The sequence below is a fragment of the Haliotis cracherodii genome, unplaced genomic scaffold (genome assembly GCF_022045235.1).
Source record: "Haliotis cracherodii isolate W230 unplaced genomic scaffold, xgHalCrac1.p SCAF_4, whole genome shotgun sequence".
Taxonomy (NCBI): Eukaryota; Metazoa; Mollusca; class Gastropoda; order Lepetellida; family Haliotidae; genus Haliotis; species Haliotis cracherodii.
Genome location: NW_027266297.1, coordinates 1,139,397 through 1,164,320, shown reverse-complemented (window position 1 = coordinate 1,164,320; position 24,924 = coordinate 1,139,397). Strand labels below are relative to the sequence as shown.

The 24,924-nt window shown below is 38.9% G+C and overlaps 1 protein-coding gene across 3 annotated transcripts in view; it reads left to right on the top strand.

Annotated features, from left to right (window-relative positions):
* Window positions 1–3,150: 3,150 nt before the first annotated feature.
* Window positions 3,151–24,924, top strand: part of LOC139478829 (receptor-type tyrosine-protein phosphatase epsilon-like) — a 59,324-nt gene continuing 37,550 nt past the window's right edge. The window contains exon 1 of one of the 3 annotated variants that reach the window (XM_071261490.1): window positions 3,151–3,210. Coding sequence is in view for 1 of the 3 variants with exons in the window: in XM_071261489.1 (XP_071117590.1) it covers window positions 9,323–9,383 (61 nt within the window). In the remaining 2 variants the exon portion in view is untranslated. Of the gene's footprint in view, window positions 3,211–9,096; window positions 9,384–24,924 lie in introns of those variants that run through there. The other 2 variants (XM_071261491.1, XM_071261489.1) reach the window with 2 other exon arrangements.

Here is a 24,924-nt window from a genome sequence, read left to right as displayed (position 1 = left end):
TCAGTCATCTATAGTCAGTGCATGAGCACCTTCTCTCAGGTCAACACACAAGGACATTATCTTTAGTCAGTTATGCGGGAAGTCCTCTCTGGTCACAATACAAGCACATTTTTCTTCAGTCCGTAATAAATGACGTCATCACTGGCCAGTACACAAGTTCCCAAAAAGATCTCCATTGGTAGATAAGTACTACTGTGTTACTCTTAGTAACTGTGTTACTCTGTTTGATTGTCATGTCATCACAGTCATCGCTGACTTGGTTGATAAAGTGTTTTCGTGCTCAGATGTCGTAGGTCGTTGCTTAAAATATCTAGTACTAGTTTTTCTGGTCCAGATTGAATTATTTACATGTTGCCGTGATGTAGCTCGAATATTGCTGACTGAAGCGTTAAACATCCATCTTTGAATAACAATACACAGCTTGCTATCCACGATTCTCTAAATATTAATATAAAATACCATATTGTTATCTGTTACTTTAGTCCGTCGGGTACTTGGTGATGTGCCACAATATTATAATGTCTTATCATAACAAAAGACACTGAGTAATGAAATCGATGAAGAATCAACAGGTTACCTTTCTAACGTGTATTACCCTCTCACATGTCGTTGAAGAGTACACATTTGAATAGTGGTCACATTTTAATATTATTAATGTTAAGTATATTTTGCATACAGACATGTATAGGCTTCAGTGCATCGCTAACTGAGAGAAAGGGTTTAAATTACAGTTAAGATTCGACACGTGATGCTTGGTCATTATGTCATTATATGTGTCCATCATAGCATATTAAGATTCGACACGTGATGCTTGGTCATTATGTCATTATATGTGTCCATCATAGCATATTTAAGTTTGTAGGTCAAGTTCATTATCTAGATCACACGTTCACTACATATTTTCTGATAATGAGAGACACATGGTTTTGCTGGGTGTTATTGACGTGGTAAGGTTTAACCTTGTGTGTGTGTGTGTGTGTGTGTGTGTGTGTGTGTGTGTGTGTGTGTGTGTGTGTGTGTGTGTGTGTGTGTGTGTGTGTGTGTGTGCGTGCGCGCGAGTACTATTCCGGTTTTATAGTTTTCGAGCCACGGTTTAATATGTACTGAATGTGTACTCTGAGACGGCCAGACACTGATGTCATTAGAGTGTGAGAGTCATGAGACGGGAAGTTATATCATTGGACTCGAAGAAATATCATTGGACTGGAAGTGATATCATTAGACTCGAAGTGATGTCATTAGACTTGAAGTGATATCATTAGACGGGTAGTGATATCATTAGACTTGAAGTGATATCATTAGACGGGAAGAGATATCATTAGACAAGTAATGCCAACAGAGTGGAATCTTCACTTTCGACTGTTGGCCCATGAACCAACCACCCAGGTGTCTGTGTAATCTCGAGGTACATGCAGCTCGAGTGGCACTCTTGTATTCAGTATATTTGTAGAAGTAGACTACCTCCGTTTACTTGTATCATGGGCACAGGGCTGTGCTGTATTGCATGTATAATGTTTAAACATGTAACATCAGCTAAATGGTGATAAAGATATCGCATGGTCTATGATATACTTTGTACCTATGTGAACATGACGAAATGCAGTGTAAACATCACATTATGCCTAATATGTTGGTATATGACATAGCCTTGAGCCGCATGCAGAAGATGGATGATTCAGCGAACACAGGTTGTTTGTTAGAAACTCAAAATACGCAGAGAATCAGATTTCTCTTTCAGTGTCTCGATTCGCATTTTTAGATAACTCTGTTAAATCTTGTATTCCAAAACATGGGTGGACAATTATATATGGCGGCCTGCACCAGAGAACATAATTTGTCTGGCCAGTTTTCAACAGCTCCCACCAAGAAGTACTTCCACACTGTTACTCATTGACATCTTATGAGTGAGTGAGGGAGGGAGTGAGGGAATGAGTGATTGAGTTACGCCGCTTTTAGCAATATTACAGCAATACCACGGCGGAGGGAGAACAGAAATGGGTTGATCTCATTGGAACAGTAACTTGTGGGTCATCAGATACATGACGCATCTTGGATACATTCGACTCTTCTACAACAAATAGTGCATGGTAACACAGATGTTGTTTTAATTTAATAAAACAACTCTTTTCTGGTTAAAAATAATCAGGCTGTATTTTATCATTTTCATCAGCGAGCTAGCAGCTACTTAGACGTATTTCATTAAACAGTACCACTTGAACTTTTCTTGAAGACGCTTTTTTTCGCACTAATTGATAATCTATAAAGAAAAAAATGCGTTGTGTAAGGTCTCTTTGATGGGAAACATTCAAAGAAAAATATATACAACCTATAGCCCATGAAGTAAACTGTCCCGAGTCGTATAGTTTACCTGGTGGGACAAAGGAATGAATTCATTACAGACTATAAGTTTGATAAAAAACAGAGCAAAGAGAGAGGACAAGTGGCGCTTATATATCGAGAAAGAAACATACTGTGTGCAGTGCCGAAAACAGGGCACGTCCTAACCATAAGGGTGAATTGTGTGTCAAGTACGCGAGACTCCGGCAACTTACCACTGAAATGTAAATTGCATATTTTAGTCTATAATCCGGAAAATATCCCCATTGCCTCGTGGTATGTGTACATCACTGGCGGTTAGCTACTGTACATTTACCTAAACTAAGACGCACTTGTTAGCCATGTCTGTGATGTAAGGACATCGAATACATGCCCAATAAAACAAGTTATGCAAGTGATTCATGTCTAAGCGACCCCGGTGATACTTTGACATAAATAATATAACACCCGGTGACACCCTTTATATATATTAAATATATATATGTTGTAGTCCGTAACGAGTTAATGTAAGTAATTTCCAAGGCCTCGCTGATACGTCGTCATGGCTGACCGCACCTGATCATGACTGAGATGGTGTCGTGAAGTCAACCTCACTCCGTGGCTACATGCATGCCTAGTAGGGTAATGTAGGGAGAAGACCTGTTGACACGCTACCCAACTGGCCTACATTGTAACCATAGATTGATCACAGCCGAAGGTGTGTTCCTCCTTGAATTGCATTCTTGAAAATGTATAAAAACGCTCAATAGATGTGCAGTGAGCGTAACGTTTATCACAGTTTGGCTGGGTATTTCACTTCCTCGTTCGTCAACATGGCGAGTGTCAGGGTACTCGGTGTGGTGGTGATAGTGGGATGGATACAGCTGACACGGGGTGAGTAGAACAGATCCTTCTATTTAGAGGACATGTTTATGAATTCCTCGAGTATGTATACATCACTGAAAGGTAGGTGTTTACCTTATGACTTAGAAGGAAAGTCCTTTGTATAAATTGTATAAAAAATGGATTTCAGTGGCCATACTGAAATGTGATCATGAGGTTTCGTTATTGTGTCCACTCCTGTAGAACATCTCTCTCTCTCTCTCTCTCTCTCTCTCTCTCTCTCTCTCTCTCTCTCTCTCTCTGTCTGTCTCTGTCTCTCTTTCTCTCTCTACCTCTCTCTCTTTTTCTCTCTCTGTCTCTCTCTCTTTCACTATCTCTCTCCCCTCTCTCACTCTCTCTGTCTGTCTGTCTGTCTCTCTCTCTCATATGTTCAATGTACACAATTATTTAACAATATATGCCAACTGAACATTATCAGATAGTTAGTGTATTATTTTACCTGTCTGAGTAGTCATCAGTCATAATACGTCGTATAAATTTAATGTGTCAGAAACACCCGAAGTGACGCAGATCGTAGACATGTAACATCTTCTTGAAACCCACGACCTCGGAACTGATGCTAACAAACCAAACATCTTGAGATTGGAGAATGTTGGATTAATACCCACGAGCATCGAGCTCAGAGAGACCTGGGGCAGTGGGCCACCAGTGGGCTACCCTTGGTTAGAAATGCGTTGATACCTGAATGAGTTGGGGTATTTTTATCCTTTACAAAGATAATATGGAGCAATTGTCCACATTGTCAACATAGAACATATAAACTACTTCCTGGGGGTCTATTGCGCGTCTATAGCTTCAAATTGAGAAAGTGGATGTAATATGATGAACGAGCAGGCCCGGTACAAGGAACATTTGTACATTATATACCAATAAGACGTGAATCACTCGGTCTCATTGGTGACCAATGATTGTATATTGTTGTAAAGTTTCCTAATATGTTGTGTCAATTGTTTATCTGCCAATCTTCTATCACAAAGATTCTTTTGAACGAGCTGGACATAATGCATTATATTTTATCACTAGAAAAGAAAGCTTGTAACGCTCGACTGTGCCTGTCTGTTCCGCAGGCTTATCTCGGCAATGTAAATGTAATTCTCGCATTCATATTGTTAATACATCTTCCATTTAAATACCAGGAGTGTCCGTAATAAGCAAAGATATCTTACAGGATATATGTCTGAATATGATGTAGTTGGTTTCACTGAAACACATCTAGATGAATCTGTATATAATGAACCTTCACAGTGGCAATCATTTCATGATCCAGTTCGGAAAGATAGAAATGCCTTGGGGGAGGGGTTATGATATATATCACTAAGTGTTTAACACACAAAAGAATAAAAGAACTAGAACATATTACTGATGAAAGTATATGGATAAAAATATTTCTTCCTCAAGGGCCTTTATTACTCTGTGTTGTTTACAGACCAGAATACAATTCTATACAGTTTTGGAGTCGTTTAGATAATTATATACAAGTTGCATTGGATATATCTAGTACAATCATGATTGTCGGTGAGATAAATGAAAATTTATTATCTAACAGACAAAATCATATGCACGAAATTTTACACAGAAAAAATATAAGAAATGTTGTTGTTTTTAGCCCACCAGAGTCACTTTTAACTCTAGCACACTTTAGATCCAATCATTGTTAGTGAAGATGTTGATGTTAAGGTCAGTGGTGTGATCGACAATATCTGATCACAGAGGTGCCTATATGGAAATGGACACACACATATGCACAAAGATAGCTTATAAACGCAAGGTTTTATGTTATAACAAAGGAGACTTTGTTAATATAAATGATCTCATATACATTACAAATAGATCTGTATTATTTAATGAATGTACAAATGTTGATGATATGTGTGAAGTGCTGTATGAAAGATTGAATGATTTTGTAACACAATGTATTCCGTCTAAAATTGTCACTATTCGACCAATGACAAACCATGGTTTGATTCAAATTTCAGAAAGGAGTGTCGGAAACGTAATAGGTTACGAAAGAAATTAAAAAAGGAGTAATAAGAAGACAGATATTATTGCATACAAAAAACAACGCAATGAAATCACCAACATGAAAAGTTATGCGAAAGGAAAGTTCTATTTTAACATCGATGAATTTCTTTCGGAACTATACATAGTAAATAAACAATCATATTGGAAATTAAGATATATTGTCAAAAAGCTCTGGAACGACTTCAAGCATTCCCCCGATAAGGAAACAAGATACAGGTGACTGTCCCACTGTATTTTCAGATTTAGAAAAATCAGAGAGATTAAATGAATACCCTCCATATCTACCCTAACTGAAGAACGGGAAAAATTCCCATATTTCAAGCAACGCACTGAGAGTATTTTGGACAAATTAACTGTCTCAGAAAATGAAATATCTGACGTTATAAAATGTCTTCAAATTAATAAGGCATCTGATAAAGACAGAATAAGTCATAACCTATTAAAGAAAACAGTAAACAGCATTAGTTTTATGTTTTATGTATATTGTTCAATCATTCATTGGCTTTAAATGCATATCCAACAGAATGGAAAAGAGCGCATGTTATGCCATTGTATAAGGCGATCATTCAGTTGTGACAAATTACAGACCAATAACACTCATTAGTTACACTGGTAAAGAGAGTGTTGTATTTAAGCATCTTTATAACTATTTTCATGACAGTAAATTGTTATATAAATACCAGTCTGGCTTTCAAAAAGTCCATTCCACTGTCCATAAATTAATTGTATTGTATACACAAATATTTATATCTTCAGATAATAGAGAAACATATTTATGTTTTTTGCAATGAGTCAAAGGCATTTGATCGTGTCTGGCATAGAGGGCTTACGTACAAATTAGCAATGTATGGTATAAAAGGGAATTTACTTGAATGGCTGTCTAGTTACATTAGCAATCGTACTCAGTCAGTATTTGTAAGCGGGGCTCTGTCCAAGCCAAGGATTTTGAAGGCTGGCGTTCCACAGGGGTCTGTGTTAGGCCCTTTTTATTCATTGTATTTGTAAACAATAAATTAGATTGCATAACAAGACTCTTTGCTGACGATATAGCACTCGGCTTTTCTTCACCAGATAATAAACTAGTTGAATCAACTCTAACTTTAAACCTAAGCAAGCTGTGTAACTGGGCAAAAAGCTGGTCAATGAAATTCAACCCAGATAAAACAGAAGCGGTTATATTTTCATTAAAAGATGTATCAGACGTTATAACCTTGTACTTTGATGAATGTAAAGTTAAAAATGTACAAAGTCATAAACATTTGGGGATAACGTTTGCATCAAAAGGAAAGTAGTCCTCTCACGTAGATAACATAATTAAATCAACATAAAAAATGATAACTTCAATGAGAAAATTAAATTCATATTGAACAGAAATACATTAAATAAAGTATATACAATGTTCATGAAACCCCATTTCGAACATGCGAATGAAATGTGGGGTGGGTGTTATGTAGAATTATCAACTCAGAAAATCTCCAACTAGAAGTTGCCAGAACAGTTACTGGGCTCAGCAAAGCATACTTCGCACAAACATCTGTATTTTGAAACAGGATGAGAAACGTTATTAGAACAAAGGAGGAAAGGTAAGCTATGTTTGATCTACAAAATACAAAGTAATATTGCCCCAGCTTATCTGTTGTCCGTAATAATGACGTTCTCTCTCATGAACACACAAACACGTCTTCTAAGGTCAGAACACCAAGATGTCATCTATAGTCAATACACGAGCTTCTCATCTCTGACCATTACACAATCACGTCCCTTCTAGTAAGTAATAAAGGACGTCCTCTCTGGTCAACACACAAATACGTCTTCTAAGGTCAGAACACCGAGATGTCATCTACAGTCAGTATAAGAGCACCTCCCCTCTGATCAGTAAACAACGACGTCCTCTCTAGTAAGTAATAAAGGATGTCCTCTTTGGTCAACACATACACGTGCCCTCTCTGGTCAGTAACAAAGACACAATCACATTCTCTGTTGTCCGAAATAATGACGTTCTCTCTCATCAACACACAAACACGTCTTCTGAGGTCAGTACACCTATATGTCATATATAGTCAGTACAAGAGCACCTCCGCTCTGATCAGTACACAAGCACGTCCTACCTAGTAAGTGATAGAGGACGTCCTCTCTGGTCAACACACAAGGACATTATATTAAGTCAGTAATGAAGGACGTCCTCTTTGGTCAGTTCACTATCATACCCTGCCTGGTCAATATAAAAATTCGTCCTATATAGTCAGTCCTCAAGCATGTCATCACTGGTCAGTGTACAAGTGCTTCCACTATCGTCAATAAACAAGCAGATCCTCTGTAGTCAGTTATGCGGGACGTCCTCTCTGGTCACGATGCAAGCAAATTCTCTTTAGGCAATAATAAATGACGTCATCACTGGCCTTTACACAAGTTCGTCCTGTCTGTACACAGGGACGTCTTCATTGGTTAGCACACAAGCATGGTTACTTGTGGTGTCCCATTCATGATAACATGCAATTCCCTGTTGTCAGGTTACTTGAAGAGGAGACCCTATTTACTTAACAAAAAATGACAAATATACTGTATGTATTTCCTCTATTCTGGGGTCTCAGGAACGTACAGGTGAATCTTGATACGAAACTCAATGGTTACTCAAGATCGTCATATAATAATTGATTAGATAAGTTCTACAAAGACTGAGTAAGTGACAGTTTGAATATCATGTTATCACATCAAGAATATATCCGCAGGGATTCTGGTGTAGCACTGATCATCAGTAACCTTCGCTTGACATAAGAGGAGGCTAAAGTGGACAGACACTTAGTTTTCATGCCACGGTTTAACATGGATACCCGACGCAGCGTACTGACTCTGAGACGGTGAGTGAGTGAGTGAGTGAGTGAGTGAGCGAGTGAGTTCCGCCGCTTTTAGCAATATTACAGCAATACCACGGCGGAGGGAGAACAGAAATGGGTTGATCTCATGGGAACAGTAACTTGTGGGTCATCAGATACATATCGCCTCTTGGATATATTCGACTCTTCTACAACAATAATGCATGGTAACACCAATGATGTTTTAATTTAATAAACAACTCTTTTCTTGTTAAAAAACATCAGGCTGTGTTTTATCATTTTCATCAACGAGCTAGCAGCTACGTAGACATTATTCATTAAACAGTACCACTTACATCTTGAGCTTTTCTTCAAGAAGGATTTTTTCGCACTAATTGATAATCTGTAAAGAAGAAAAATGCCTTGTGTAAGGTATTTTTGACGGGAAACATTCAAAAAACAATAAATACAACCTAAAGTCCATGAAGTATACTGTCCCGAGTCGGATAGTTTACCTGGTCGGCCAAAGCCATGAATTCATTACAGACTATAAGTTTGATAAAAAACAGAGACTCGAGAGAGGACAAGTGGCGTTTGCATATCGAGAAAGAAACATACTGTGTGCAGTGCCGAAAACACGACACGTCCATAACAGCGATACACAAGTCCAAGTACGCGAGACTCCGGCAACTTAATACTGAAATGTAAATTAGTAATGCATAGCTTAGTCTGTAATCCGGAAATACCCCCATAGTATCACTGAAGGTTAGCTTTTGTACATTTGTCTAAACTGAGACGCACTGTAACGCAATGTCTGTGACGTAAGGATATCGAATATATGCCCAATGAAACAAGTTATGCAAGTGATTCATGTCTAAGCGACCCTGTGACACCCTTTATATATATTGGGCGAAATAGATATGTTGTAGTCCGCAACGAGTTAATGTAATAATGTCCAAGGCCTCACTGAACGTTGTCATGGCAGACCGCACCTGAGCATAACTGAGATGACAGCTACCCTGCTACCACTGTCGTGATGTCAACCTCACTCCGTGGGTCACATGCATGCCTGGTTGCGTAATGTCGGGAGAAGAGCTGTTGACACGCTACCCAACTGGCCTACATTGTACCGATAGATTGACCGAAACCGAAGTTGTGTGGCTTCTTGAGTTACATTCTTGAAAATGTATAAACACGCTCAGTAGATGTGCAGTGAGCGTAACGTTTAACACAGTTTGACTGGGTATTTCACTTCCTCGTTCGTCAACATGGCGGGTGTCGGGGTACTCGGTGTGGTGGTGCTTGTGGGATGGATACAACTGACACGGGGTGAGTAGAACAGATACGTCTATTTCGAGGACATGTTTATGTATTCCTCGAGTAAGCTAGCTATTGTTAATTTTACTATACATAAATCAGATGGGTGGCAATCTACGTCTAACGAATCAATTTTGGAAGAGGTTGATATATAATCGATTCGGTCCACCATTTGCATGTGCAGAGAAAACAGTGTTGATACACAAAATGAACCTGTATAATACCCCATTATACAAATGGGATTGCCCACAAGTCTTATTGTTTGCCATTATTGTATTTACTTTCAAGTCAGTGTCAGGATCACATATGCCACATGTATTTCAGTTAAACGGAATATACGTTGTTTGATTTGTTTTCTTGTTATTTAGCAGGTTCATTTTTTGAAATTGTAAGCACACAGATTGTTCAGGTAGTAAAATGATTAATTGCATTTTTCAGACTTGGGTTGGTGGATCCGTAAACGTTAATATTAAAGAAGGTTCAGTCGTAGGATAAGAAATCGAAAACAAACATAGTATTTGGCAAACACCCCTCATAACACCATCAAATCACAATGGTATCCTATAACCCGTAGTTTGTATGCATTTTAGCACAACAAAATCTGCATAAAGAAATTCCAGAACACCTGGTGTCATCCCTGATTATTAGTGCTCCATTTGATCACCACCAATGCCTTTTACACCCAAGTGAATCTGTTTCGGCTGATAATCGAGATTGGTTCCTCTCTGGCGCTGACGTTTCATTAACAGTTAATGGCATCTACAGTAGGTTGAAAGAAGCAGAGGTTGTTTAGTACTATCAATGACAACACATCATAGCTAAACGATCTACACGGGACCCACATGTAGCACTACTAGGATTATGAAAAGATAAAAACACACTTGAGCTGTTTATGTGAATTAACATCCACAACATAGGGATACACGTAGGGGCTGAGTGGGTGGCTGAGTGGGTGCTGGGAGTAGTTGCCTCACTCTTGCAGTGTGGGTTCGAATCCCGGACGGACTCAACCAAAAAAGGTACGAGAATGTATACGTTGCTCAGAAACATTTGACCACTATCTAAAAGCATTGTCTGTTCAACGCGTAGGCTCGGTGTATTTCACCGAGGATGCAGATTTAAAATATCTTAAAATCAAAAGCACACTCCAGTGGTTTGACTTGTGAACATGAGACAGATTCGGATTCACCAGCGCGCACGCATCACCCAATAATACACCCAAAAGCAGACATATTGTATTGAACTAAAACACTCTTTTCTCACTCGTTGAGAATCTGAACGTAAGGAAGTATCATGCGTTGTGTAAGGGCTCGTTTCGTGGTAACAGAAAGTAGACAAAGAACAGTAAACAGACACTAGTTATAAGCACAGCACATTAAGTAAAATATCCCGAGTCAGAGATTTCACATGGTTGGAGCACAAAGCAATTGAGTCGCTGGGGTCTTATAACTTAGCAACGAGAGAGAACACGTTGAATACATTGTTATTTGTTAAAAACAGTGCAGGCAGAAATATTCCATCTATATCACGGCCCTCTGTACATAATCAGTTTGGACAAGACAATCCAGTGACTGTCGTCATGAGCACCGATCTACGCAATTGGAGCGAATACAGCGATTTACGTCATAAATGAAAGAATCGTCATGCACATGGAATAGGTGGCATCCGCATGCATGCTCGAGCGACGGCATAACCCAAGCTCACAACACATGTTGTGACGGAGATACAACTTTATAGCATATGGGGTATTGAAGCATTTTGGATGTACAAAACACAGTTCACATTAATAAAGCCTGTGGTCCATGTTGTGTATGTTTTTGCAAGTGCCCTCACCTTTCAAACACATGCCGTCATCAGTATTTGATAGTGATTCATCAACACATCTTTATGATGTAGTCGGACAACTCTGCTTACTATGATAATGGAAAGGGTTTTGTAGCTTTTAGTTTTAGTTATATAAATAGTACAGCATATAATATTATTGAATGTAGCTGAACACACGATTACTATGTTGTGCTGTTATTTTGCTGCGATGGCGCCTCAATCCCCTGATATTCTGAAAAAGTAGCAAGAAGTCATGAACAATAGTGCAGAAAACACGGCACATTATAACCATAATAGTGCTGCACTTGTGCAGGGAAATTGTGTGACAAGATAGCGACACTCGGGCTATTAAATGTAACGTAGTTATGCATATCTTTATTTGTAATCATTAATTGTGTGCTGTGTAGTATTACAGAATTAATTGCATGATAGTTCTGTCCCTCGTGGTAATAAGACATGCCATACATAACGTCACAATAGATATGTAAAATTCAGTTACACGTTAATACTTGTTGTTGATACTTGTTTAGTTTTTATGATGATATTGGGTGGGACACAGATTCTATATTCGCGACCATATTCGAATCAAAGACCTGGGTCTGGTACAAGAACGTTTATGCTCCAATAGTGGGTTAGAAACAGGTCACGAAGTCAAGGTAACGTATAAAATAGCGATCGTAATAGGGAACTGCTATCCGTGTATATTATTTTTTAAAAGGAATTGCTCACATCGCCAGCGCACGTACCCTAGATGGAAGCTACCCTGGTACCACAAGTGTGACGTCAACCGTACAGCTGTAGTTCGAAGGGGGTCAGTGAAGATAGTGTGATCTAAACGCAGCTGTGTGTCTCGTTACATCCCTGCATAGAACCTGTATACATGAGTCCAATCTGAAAAGGATATAGTGTATCTGAGGAAGTGTGACAGGGATTTCAATCCTGAAACATGAAGACATTTAAGATATGATTGTGTCCTTTATTAATCTTATTGTTTGAATTGGAAACGTCTATAAAACTCCCCTTTCTAAACCAAGTATTGTTATGAATTGAAGGCACCCCCTCATAAATTCAAATGCACATGGTGTTACATTATCGCTAGTGAAAAACACCTCTCAATATACATGTGTGTGTAGTGAGCGTAACGTTAAACACGGTTTTACTTGGTATTACACTTCCTTGTTGTTCAACATAGAGAGTGTAAGGATATTTACTATGGTGGTGTTAGTGGGATGGACACAGCTGATTTCGGGTGAGTAGATCAGGTTAGTGATGTCATATATATATGAAAGTTAGCTGTGGTATACTACTCTATACAGAGGACCCATTGGTTAGCAAAGGCGGTGTTTTAGGTCCAACAATACAAGTTATTCAAGTGGTGTATATATCGGCGACCCCCGACACCTTTTTAAGCAGGGGAAACAGTGTCTACACTCAAAATCTGACATGTATCATGTACCAGCCCACCGTACAGATTGTTATTGTGATGACGTTTTCTCTTCAGCACATTCTCTTAACCCACTGAATAGTCCTACCCGCCGTGAGTTATATAAGGATAGGGTAGGGTGTAATAAATAATTCAAATACATGTATTTTTCTGGTCATTCAAATTGAAATAATTGTGAAAACTCGGCAAAGATGATGACAATAACAAACATAATTGCGTTTTAAACTCACTGTTATTCGAATGTTAGCTTCGAAGGCCTAAAATATATTTTCTTTGGGGTCGAATGGAAAGACCGGGATACACATTGACATAGGTCATAAACGCTATCAGATGAGATTACAATGAACGGTATATTCTAAATGTTCGATGAACGTCTCCTAATGTCTAACCTGACATCGATAAAGATGCATCATTGCATTGTACAAGTTAACCGGATTCTAAGAATGATAGCTCATGTGGTTAAGGATTAATTGATGTAAGTTTCGAGCTGTTGTGAAGAGAATATCGTTGTTATTATTATTATTATTAATATTATTATTTACAGATTAAAATATAAGAAATGCTGCAAAGAGGGTTTGGGTGATCCTGGCACAGTCAGGCTGGTAGGCTCATCATCAGCTCAGGGCCCTTGCCCCTTCTACACGCAGCCCAATGGGACTTCTCCCAGGAAGTGCTGTCTTGTCAAACCCACCCAGAACATTTCAGAGAATGTGAAGACTCCCAAACACTGCAACCTTCTGCATTACCCAGATTGTCAGAAGGGCTGTATTCCTGGAAGCAAACCCGGGTACTCTTCCAATGTCAGTCAACAGATTGGGAGGTACCAAAAATAAGGCACAGGTTCCAAGTGGGTCGTGACAGGTCCTGAACTTGCAAACAGAAAGTTTTCTGTTTCACTTTCCAGACCAGACGACTTCTTCCAAGCGAATGACTGTATAGGGTTGCCCTCCCTCTCAATACACTGAACATTACTTCGATGCAGTGGTCGTTCAGAGAGCCTTACCCTTCACGAAGAGCCTCCGCAGTAATCAAACCAAGCACTCCCATTATAATTGGTAGATTAAAGCAATTAAGGGAAGTACGAGGTGAACTGTCTGGATGGCATAGATTTAACTTTTAGAAAAACACACAATTCACAGCGTTCCGACTGTTTCGTTCTCCAGCATTGCAGTACAGGCCACTGCGCAAGCTCGCAGGAAAACATCAGGTACATTCGGTGCACTACAAAAAAAATACGCGCAAAAGCCTTTCTTAGCCAGCAGAAAACCGAAATACACATGTCAATCTGAAAGACTACATGATGGTCGTGGGATATGTTGTCTGACATGATTCTTCGTGTGAGGGTGTCGATATCCTGAAGTTCTTGTTTCGTCCAATCTACAACACCAACAGAATATGAAAGGATGGGTACAGCATGAGTATAATAATAATTATTCCTTCGGTTATAATTTGCTGAGCAATTGGTCATTTGAACCCTTAAATATGGCAATTTTGATCTTGCAATCTCACATTTCGCCAGCTGTCCAAACGAAACTGCATGCCTATTGTTCCTAAATTTGCATTTCACGAATTCGATATCAACGGAACTGACTATTTAGTTTTGTTATGCAGTTGCCCCCACTGATAAGATACATAGTTGGAATGCATAATGCAGGAATGTCTTGTAATGCCATTGGTCGGAATTTGAGGTATCATCACACTGTCGTTATCCGTTTAGTCGAGAAACATGCTCAGATCAGTGATGTACAACTGTGACGACACATCGCGAAGACAGGGACCTTCTTCGTCTCAGATCACCACAATGCTTTAGCATGCTGTATTGCTCGACCGAACTGGAATCCGAGAACTTGGAGATGGATCCATTGGTCAGACTAAAGTCGCTTTCTGCTCCACCTCACTGAAGGAAGAACGGGAGTTTGTTGGCACCGGAACACGGCCTACACCCCCAGGAACGTTAAACCGACTGTTGCATACGGTGGGGGCTCGGTAATGGTTTGTGGGTGTACCTCTCATGATTGCAGGTTGGATTTTGTCACTTTAAGGGACAACTTAATAGGGACTCAGTACATCCGGAACGTTTTGAGGCCAGTCGTCGTTCCTCATTTTGACAACCACCCTCTACTCGACCTCAGAACATGGATGACAATGCCAGGCCTCATCGTTCGCATGCAGTCGTTGATTACATGTGGACCAATGCAATAACGACTCTACCCTGGCCAGCAATGAGCCCGGATTTGAACCCCTTTGAACATGTTTGGGATATTCTGGGGCGGCGCATACAGGCTCGAAATCCTCCGGTACAAGATTTACGCCAATTGGAAGCAGCATTGCATCAGGAGTGGGTGTTGTTGACCCGTAAACAGATTCAACGTCTGACTGGAGGCATGAGACGTAAGGTTGATTGCGTCATCCGGGCACGTGGTGGTTAAACCCGCCACTGATCTGTTTCACGTATCATGTCAAGTAGAGACTTTAAGGAACATTTTCACATGAAACATCAAACGTAACTTGTTTACTTAATCCTGCAGCGCAATACTTTTTTTAGGTATTGTCTGAGGTCAAAAACAGTACCTGTGTTACCATGATGTTTTTGTCAGGAAATTTCAATCACAACTCATCAATATCTTCTTTATTTGTTGTCAAATGTTTGTTCTATCTGATGACCTTGGTCAGTCATCCCATATGCCATGATTTTTGTCATTTGTCATGGTTCAGAAATAGGGGTGTGCTTAGCTATTTTCTTTGTGTATATGTCACGCGTCTTCATGTAACCCGACGATACTCAAAAGGGAGGACCCCATTTCAAGTCATTCTCTATGGTGAACCGCTTGAGGTATATATTATCGTCCATCAGGGAATGCCATGAATAGAGTAATAGTCTTCCTGGTGTAGGGTATCAGGGTGGTGAGGTTTTATGGTTGAGGAGAGCGGTGCCCTTTACAAAATGCTTGCGTCAGGCACTTCAGTGAATTTCTCAAAACTCCTTGTCGACCTCATTGCTAAGAAAGTAAACAAAGTAAGAGTAAGAAAGTAAACATTTCATAATCAGTCGCCTCAGTAGATTCAACATAAACGCATATCTGAGAATGAGGGTTTTCTCGACGTGTACAGTGGTAGAACCCTGTCTTTATTCATAAGATATATCCGCCAAAAGCGTAGTTTATTGTTTGATTATATCATGAGCATGTGATCGTGAATCACAATCAAACAATATCAGATAATCAATATACCGAAAGCTTAAGTTTTATCCGGACAAAAGTTCATATGCATAATGAAACAGATCAGCAACACGGGAGCACAATTGGTGCCCATGAGTATGCTTACTTCCACCGAAAATGTCTTCCCCAACATTTGACATAAATGTTAACAATGAGGAAGTCCAGCATATTGTTTTAACATATTGTTTTCTCTGTAACTGTTATCTTCGAATGGCATTTGTTTTCATTTTTGACAAATTTACCTTAACCTCCGAAGATAGAAATTTCAATGTATCTATGGTCACCACGATTTGTTACAAAAGCCCCATGGATGAAGGATTGAGGTTTTCCCTTAAGTTTGTCATGTTGGATGATGGTTTACAATTTGAAAAATCAAATGTTTTAACAGAACTGAACCTGATTCATTTCTGATAGAAAGTCAAGCAAATCCTTTGCATGTACCTTTGCCGAACGAAGCAATATTGTGGTAAATAATGAGTTAAGTTTTATTTTGGTTTAACTCGATAAGTACAACGCAATCCGATCCGCTGCTCAGGTCACGATCTGCACGTGCTTCTGGTACCGCGAGGGCACTGTGCCTCACCCATGACGCTCAGTCTTCTCCCTCAAGGCGAGAAAGAAAGACTCCCACCCTCCCTCCCAGGGCTCGTTAGTTTTTAATTATTGTTTCATGTTGTACATTTCAGTTCAGAAGGTCTTTTTACATTGTTTTAACACATAAAGAGTGAAATTTATTATTGTACAAGTTTTATTGCAATAGACCCATCAAGTCCCGACCGATAAGCCCCGCCCACAAGCTGCCGTCCTCGTTTTAGGCGTTAGGGGGGACAACCACTGGCTATTTGCTATGGCGTCACAGCCGGCGAAACTTGAACATATCGAAAGAGAGTTATATATGATCTGTTTGGGGTTCTATTTTAGTTGTCAAATTGCATATGCATATGGGGAGTGAGAATGGGTCATATGTCCGATGTAATGGTGTATCGGTCAATGAGAAAGTCACCATGGCTGAAAGTTAGAAGCTTGCACTACTTCGAAGCACTCATCTCCGACAGATCATAATATATTGCCAATTTACAGCATGTCAATAATATATTATCCATCCAAAGGGGGTAACTAAATTTTGTTTTTACTTTCCATCATAATTTAAGTTTATGGAAAGTACTTGAAACCGCAAACACAAGCACAAGTTACAAATCCTGTGGATATATATAAATAGATTTCAACAGTTACATTGCACACGTTTTTTGTCGGTGCTCTAAGTAAAACCAATATAACCTGAAAGGCATAGAGTCAGTGGGTCTTTTTAATAAATAAAAATAAAGAATAGTTGATAAAACTAAAGCAGTACATTATTTCCCCTCACTAGCATGCTACTTTGGTTTTATTATATAATAAATTAATCATAACATATATTTTATTTAAGCATCTATGGGGTTGGGCATGTCACCAAGGATAAATCTAGACCTGCTCAGAGGCTGATATTCAGCCCCAAATCTGTATCAAATGTCATTAAACTGTCCCTCTTCAAAAGTTTTAACATGTCTATGCCATCCTAAAATAATGCAGAATGTAAGGAAATTATACATTATTAATTTTTCCCCAATCTGTTTGCATAGGGCACTTAGTTTGGAAGTCTAAACTTAGATAAAAATCCCTGGTCACTCTTCGAGAATATTGGACTTAATAAACTGCCAGTATTAAGGTACATATATATGAAAACAGTGGAAAACATTGAGAGGATCCAAGATAAAATGAGCACCTGTAACTGCCATGGTTATGGCAAATCAATCGGATCCATGTTCCAGAAAAGGGAAACCTGCGATGGCAAAAGTATCTGAAGACACAGTCTGCAGTACTTCCCATCAATGAACATTCATTGATAAAATATACAACACAAATTAAAATTCATATATGATCTATTATTCTAAAGACTTGTCATGAATCCAAGAATTATTACTGTTAACAACTAAACGTAAATCAAGTACAACAAATATCTCATAAGGAAGAGAATTTATGGATGTCAACTTCCTTCTTAATAATGAGGAACACCACCATCCTTCAATTCTCTTCCCTTTGTGTATCTCTTCTAAATGCCATCCAAAGACTTAAATATGTCAAAAGTTCAAAGCTTTAATCAACAAAATTACCTGTTGACATCATGATTGTTACTTAGTAAAAAGAAATAATTAGGACATGACACTAAATAATATATATTTTATTTTACAAATCACATGTGACAATCATCATCATCCTTAATAAACACTAGTTCTTGCACAGTTATCAAATATTGACAATCTCCTCAATCATGGCAAAGAATTAAATTTTTGGTTAAATACATTTCATCACAGTTATATATGCAATGTATTAAGAATTATACAATTTATTCTGTACCAGAATTGATCAGCCACTCTGGATAATGCCTGATAAAGGTGTGACAAAGAGATAGTGCCTTTGTTTTTACAAATTCTGTGTAACTTGAAATAAGTATCATGCATTCTGATATTGGAAATCACTTTCAACCTTCTTAAAAATATATTATTAAAAATAAATTATTATGTCCTATAGAAAGAGTAAACAAGCTAACTTTAAGAAATACAATATCCACCAAATCGTACTTCAATGTAAATGATAGTAGACTTCGTTCTGCACTAACCGAAATCAGATCACTATCATATTTGTTTACAGTGTGTCACGGACGTCTCGCGTGTCACATTTCAGCAACATGACCTGCTAACTCAATGCCCGATGTTGCCAAAATACATAACTCGAAAATGATTTTGTAATTACAAGCATTTTTCCTTCTTTATCACATGCGTAAAATCATAACTTGCGTCGCGTTGTCATTTACCCGTATTGAGTATGCATTTGTGCAAAAGTGCGGAAATTCGTGCAAACACTCACCTTCGAGCAGACGTGGGTCCCTTGGTAGATGGTGGCGACATTTAACTGATGGTGACGCCTACCGCACATCTTGATCAGCCTCAAATATTTTTCTCCCGATCCTGTGGGTTTGGGTAAAGGAATGTATACATCTAATCCTAGCGACACCTAATGAATATCGCGAGTGAAAATAGCACAAACGTAGCCACGTCGTTTCTCGGGTATCTTTTGACCACGGAAGTAAGTCTGACAAATCCGAAAAGCACGCCCGGCCTTCTGATTGGCTCAAACTGACGCATGCGCCAATTTTGATTGACAGACTGGATCAGTTTATTTGGAATCCAGTACAAACGTTGATTGAACAAAGTTGATAGAGCTGGGGTATGCTTTGGGCAGATCGTTTCCTCCGTTAACATACTAGCCTTAAATGGGGATTTTTAATATGTCATTTATACCAAGTTCTTTGGTCATACAGGAATTGTTGTGATGCTTACATGCATTGGTTATGTAATGTGAGGCCTTTTCAGTGGGAACAACTACAAACGTTTTTTGTAGGGTAGACTTTGAATGACAACTGGCTGGGTTTTATATATTACTCTTTTAAATAGGACAACTTTGCATATACGAGGGGTGTTCATTAAAGATTTCCCTTGACCCACTTCCGATGGAGCTAGTGGAATGAAACTTGGCATGTGTATTAGTCTTTCTCCTCATAGGAACCACCAAGAGTTAAACACTTCTCCCATCGTTTTATGCAACTATGGAGTGAAAAGCCCTCACTTTGCGTCTCAAACCAGGACTTGACTTCAGAAATCAGTGTTTCATCATCTGTGAACCTTTTTCCCTTCAAAAATGACTTCATGGTTGGAAGGATGTGGAAGGATTTCATAGCCACAGGACCGTGCTTCTGTCTGGGCAACATGAGAGTTGTGTACTGGAGCATTGTCTTGCAGGAGACGGACACCCTTGGTCAGCTTGCCACGCCTCTTAAGCTTGATAGCGTCCCGCAAATTCCGCAGCAGTGAAGCATAATAAGCTCCTGTAATTGTGGTACTCTTGGCCAAGAAATCCATCATCACTACTCCGTGCTGGTCCCAAAACACCGTGAGCATGACCTTGCCTGCAGAGGGTTGGACACGTGCCTTCTTTGGGGGTGGTGACTCCACATGCTTTCATTGCATCGACTGAACTTTAGACACAGGATCATAGTGATGGACCCATGTTTCATCCTGTGTAATAAGTCTGTCAAAAAAGTTTGCCTCTTTTTTCTGGCACATGTCCAAAAGATCCTTTGAGCAATTGACACGTTCCTGTTTTTTTGGAAAGGCGTGAGCAACCTGGGAATCCATCATGCAGACACCTTATGCATGTTCAAATTGTCATGGATGATTTTTTCCACAGACCCAACACTGATCTTGACATCTTGTGTTAACTGGCAGTTATACGTCGGTCTGCCAAAATGGCGGTCTCTACTTGATGGATCGTGTCCTCATCAATGGCTGTTTCCACAGATGTCCGACCAGACTTGAACTGGCAATGCCAGTGTTAAACAACGTCATATGATGGGGCATCTTTCCCATAAGTTGCTTTCATTTCATCGAAAGTTTCTTTTGGTGTGCGACCTTTCGAATATAAAAACCTAATCACTGCTCGGTATTCTACTGGCTCCATTGTCACACCCTACTCGATCATAACACCTGTAAAAGTGGTAAGATTAATAGTTCGGTGCTGCAAACTCAGACATAACCCATACATACATGTATCATTACACATGTGAAATTTCAACCAAATATGATTACCCTAAGTGGTTTAGGGGAAATCTTTCATGTATCCTCAAGCATCATCCAGTAGACCATGCGTGACCACCATAGTACAGAACACGTATATCCGAGTACGTCACCTACTACAAATGACCACCAAGAGAAGCTCTACATACATCAAACGAAAAAGAATAGCTTGACATTTGGTATGTGATGATTGTTATGCCGTCTTCTGTTATCGATGCATAATATAAGGCCCAATCGATAAATGCGCTGTTTTTGTGTGACTTGTCGATGAGGACTGGTCCTTGTTTTGAAAATGCAAGTGTATCAGAAATGACACAGCAACCCATACTGCCGACACCTTTCCTTCAATATGACGTTTCAGGTTCCTTCAATAAAACGTCTGCCCTAATGGCTAAAGACAGGCTACTCTCGTTATGCAGAAATCCAACGCCGTATTCCAGCAGATGATGCCTGGCCACACAGCATGACTCATCCTGCCCTGGCCTTCTGGATCACCCTATTTGAACCCATCAAACATTAATATGATGAGTTCGATATACGGGTGTATTCTGGGGAAGAACTGGGAGATTTGAAAATGTCTTTAAATATTTCCAAAACTAACATTGTGATGTTTAAGGTAGCGAGCAGGCAGGCACGATTTGTGAAAAAGATCAATGGCCAAAATGTAGAAGTGACACATGATTGTAAATATATGGGTGTTTATTTCAGCAACAGACGGAATCAAACCCTGAATAATAATTTATTACAGTTAATAATAGTCTCAATACCTTGTTTGACAACAACATACCGTCTAACCTGTTACATGAAGCAGATATATATGGGCTTTTTATAAAATGTAGCAAATCTAAAGGGCCCATTCTATGCCTTCAAGCGGCTGTTTAATGTAATCAAATAAATGTACAGCAAAAACTATGTGTTTGGTGAGTGTGGTAGATGTTTGTTTTATATGATTGGTATTATATAATATAGAAACTAATGTTTCTGTTTACTACATGTACATTAGCTGGTTACTGGTTTACCAAGAAAGTGTTATTGTATGTTATTTTTGTATGATAGTCATGGCAAAATCAATTGGGTCACAAAAATGTCATCAATATGCTCTGTTCACTTGGATTTCGTAATGAATGGTTAATCTAATCACCTGCTGTTAAATTGTTTCCCATCTTGACAACACAATGTTTAAAACACAACATTCTGCAAATATGGTAGAGTGATTTAACCAAAAGTAAACAGAATGTCATTCTGCTTAATGTTCAAGCCATCTTTAATTTCTGTAGATTATTGAATATGTATTTCTGTCACTAAGTTCCGAGATTGCATGCCCAGTGTCTTTGCTGTTTACATCAATTGGAAATTGAAATGGGAATAAGATTTTAAGTCCCTCGTACAGAAAGGGGTTCGTTTATATGCGTCTATTGAAAATGCATATCCTCAACTGCTTACATGTATTTAAAAATACGGAAAATTTACAAATTTACAATTACTAATGATACTTGATCAAGTGAAACATATTTAGTGACAGACATATTTTCCAAGCTGCGTTGAGACAAAACAATGTTGCTGTAGTCTAGTAAACTTTATAACCATTGTTATATAAAGCTCACCTGACACTACGATACTTATATCTATCACATGTTTGATACCAAACCTCCAACGAAAGGAGCATTTCCACAATGTGTAAGCTGACGTAATGATGTGAATATAAACAAACACACTCTGTTCCCTACTGATGATTATTATCAAAATGCTATTTGGGTTGCAGTGTTCGGTGCAGGTCTTCGGTACTTGTTTACAAAACACACTATTTTACCCATGCATCGGTCACAGTCGACATGTTTCGCGTGAAATACAACCTGCAAAGAACGGCTTCTGGTGTAAACAAACAAAACTGAATTCTTTCATTCAGATTGATGGTAAAATAGACTTGCAAAAGAGAGACAAACAAGATCAGTCTAGCCCGTGTAAACAGATGGTTGCCAAAGCCTTCAATGTCAATTTTTTGTCTCTAATGTTCCACAGCAGACAGCAGTGTACGCGTTTGCTGCTCCCGAGGCGAGAGGTAGCCTAATATTAGGAGCAATTGGCCTGAAGCATTTGGTTCTATTATTCCCCAGATTACTTGCCGGACTTTTGTCAGTGACCCCGTCCGAGAAACAACGTTGCGCGTTTGCGCGAATACTACCTTACATCATTCAGCAAGGTAGCGCCCTTCCCCTAACTGCAAGAATCAAACAGGGCTTCCCACGGAGTATCCAGAACACTCACATACCTTCAGGGCACCAAGCTACGCACCTTATTCCTATGGCCCGGACCAAGATCTTGGTTTACACCTTATATAGCAATGATTGATGCCATTATTTGCTACGCGAGTAACTGTCTTTGCAGTTGCTTTGACCATTCTGAACATTGATCAACTAAATGCATTGTATGATTTCAATATCGGACACTGTATATGTATAAAACATTCGGCTTGTCTGTGTAACGTCATACAAGTACACTAAACATTCACTTGAAGTACAGTTCATTGAATAATTCTACATTTGCATTTCTTTCGTGAATCAGTAAATGTACGCCAATAAAAGGCAAAATAGCCGTGAACATGATTTGAATGGACCAGTAATGAGTGAGTGAGTGAGTATGGTTTTACGCCACTTTTAGCAATATTCCAGCAATATCATGGCGGGGGACACCAGAAATGGGCTTCAGACATTGTACCAATGTCGGGAATCGAACGCTTTAACCACTAGGCTACCCGACCGCCCCAGACCAGAAATGAAACCAGGTGTTGGCAAAAAGGCTAATGATGTCCTGCAGCGTCAAAGTGGGAATGAGTTTTAGTTCTCTCAGGACCAATAGGCAGGGGTGACAATGAAAAATCAATCCATTTTCTTAAGGTGAGCAAATTCGTTTATATGGATTGCATTAACCAATCAAACCTAATTCAGAAAAAAGTTTTAATGTTGTATTAGACAATTACGTTTTCACTGATAGATAAAAAGGAGGAATGACTGTCCCATTGCATTGAGAAAGGATGTTTATGATCATATAATTACAGTGGAATCTCTCGATATTTAGTAAATGTCATTTGGTTTAATCTATCCTTGAATCAAGAATACATTACATGACATAATAAATGGGTGTTAGGCACATTTTCGAAAATTAAGGTTTAACAGATGGTAATATGTTTGTCTTCTGCTCGTTGTTTTAAGAATTACCAAGAATAAAACACCTAGAAGATTGGTTTTATAGATTAGGTAGAATTAAGCTTAGCTATATTTTGTATGAGTTACTGACAAATACTGCACGTGTTAAACTGTTCCTAATTCTTTAGGTAAAACAGTTTTGGAAATATATTGCGTCAACAACAGAGAATTATAATAGTGTCCATTATTCTCTGAAACAGATTGCGTATAAGGCAAACCAGCGGGTATATAAACAACAGCAGATTGAGTAATGATATTTTTGTTGAGGCCTATTGTATATTTTTCATAATGTTTTGTTGTTGTTTTTAACGCTGCACTCTCTAACACATTCCAGCTCTATGACGAAGGCCTGTAAATAATCGAGCCAGGACCACAAACCAGTTATCGATATTGTGAACAACAATCCACGCCTTTGGAGTACGATTAAACGTAATTAACCAAATCACCGAGCCCGACCACTCAATCCATTCAGTCTCCTCTTACGACCAGCATGGACTGATGGGCACTTTTTAAACCCGGTGTCCCCACGTATGTGTTAATAAATAAGATAGTTCATGAAAGTATTAATTGTGGACTGAGAAAAGTTTTGTTATAGATGGAATAGATGATATCATCCTGCTCTGGTTTGCATACTACCGTAAACTATGTATATAACGAACACGCTTATAAAGAACTGACCAATGTAACCATTTGTTGCATATATGCTGTATATATGCTTACAACGAACTGAAGTTATTACGAACTAAAATAGTTGGTCCCTTTGAATTCGTTATAACCGTAGTATGAAGCATTCATGATGTTTGAAAGCAAAATATATACAAAAACTGTTTTGTGGTTGGGTTGGGTTGCACATCTATTTTCTTCAAAAGACACTATTGTGTAGAAAATAATAACAATAATTCCCACTCGAAACCGTCAATGTGTGATTTTGCATCAAAATGTAAATATGAAATGTAGATTATGTAATGGATTTAATTTGACTGTCCAACACATTGTCAGTGGATGCCCAGCTTGGCACAAACACAGTATCTTAAACGACATGATGGTGGAGCTCAATCATTTTATTACCGTCGTCGCAACCTTTGTGATTTTGACACAGACATCCATCCTTAGCACGACCCAGTATATGTAGAGGGCGTCATGGAAAATGATAAATACAAAATGCTTTTGAATAGGCCCGTGTACAGCATCAGA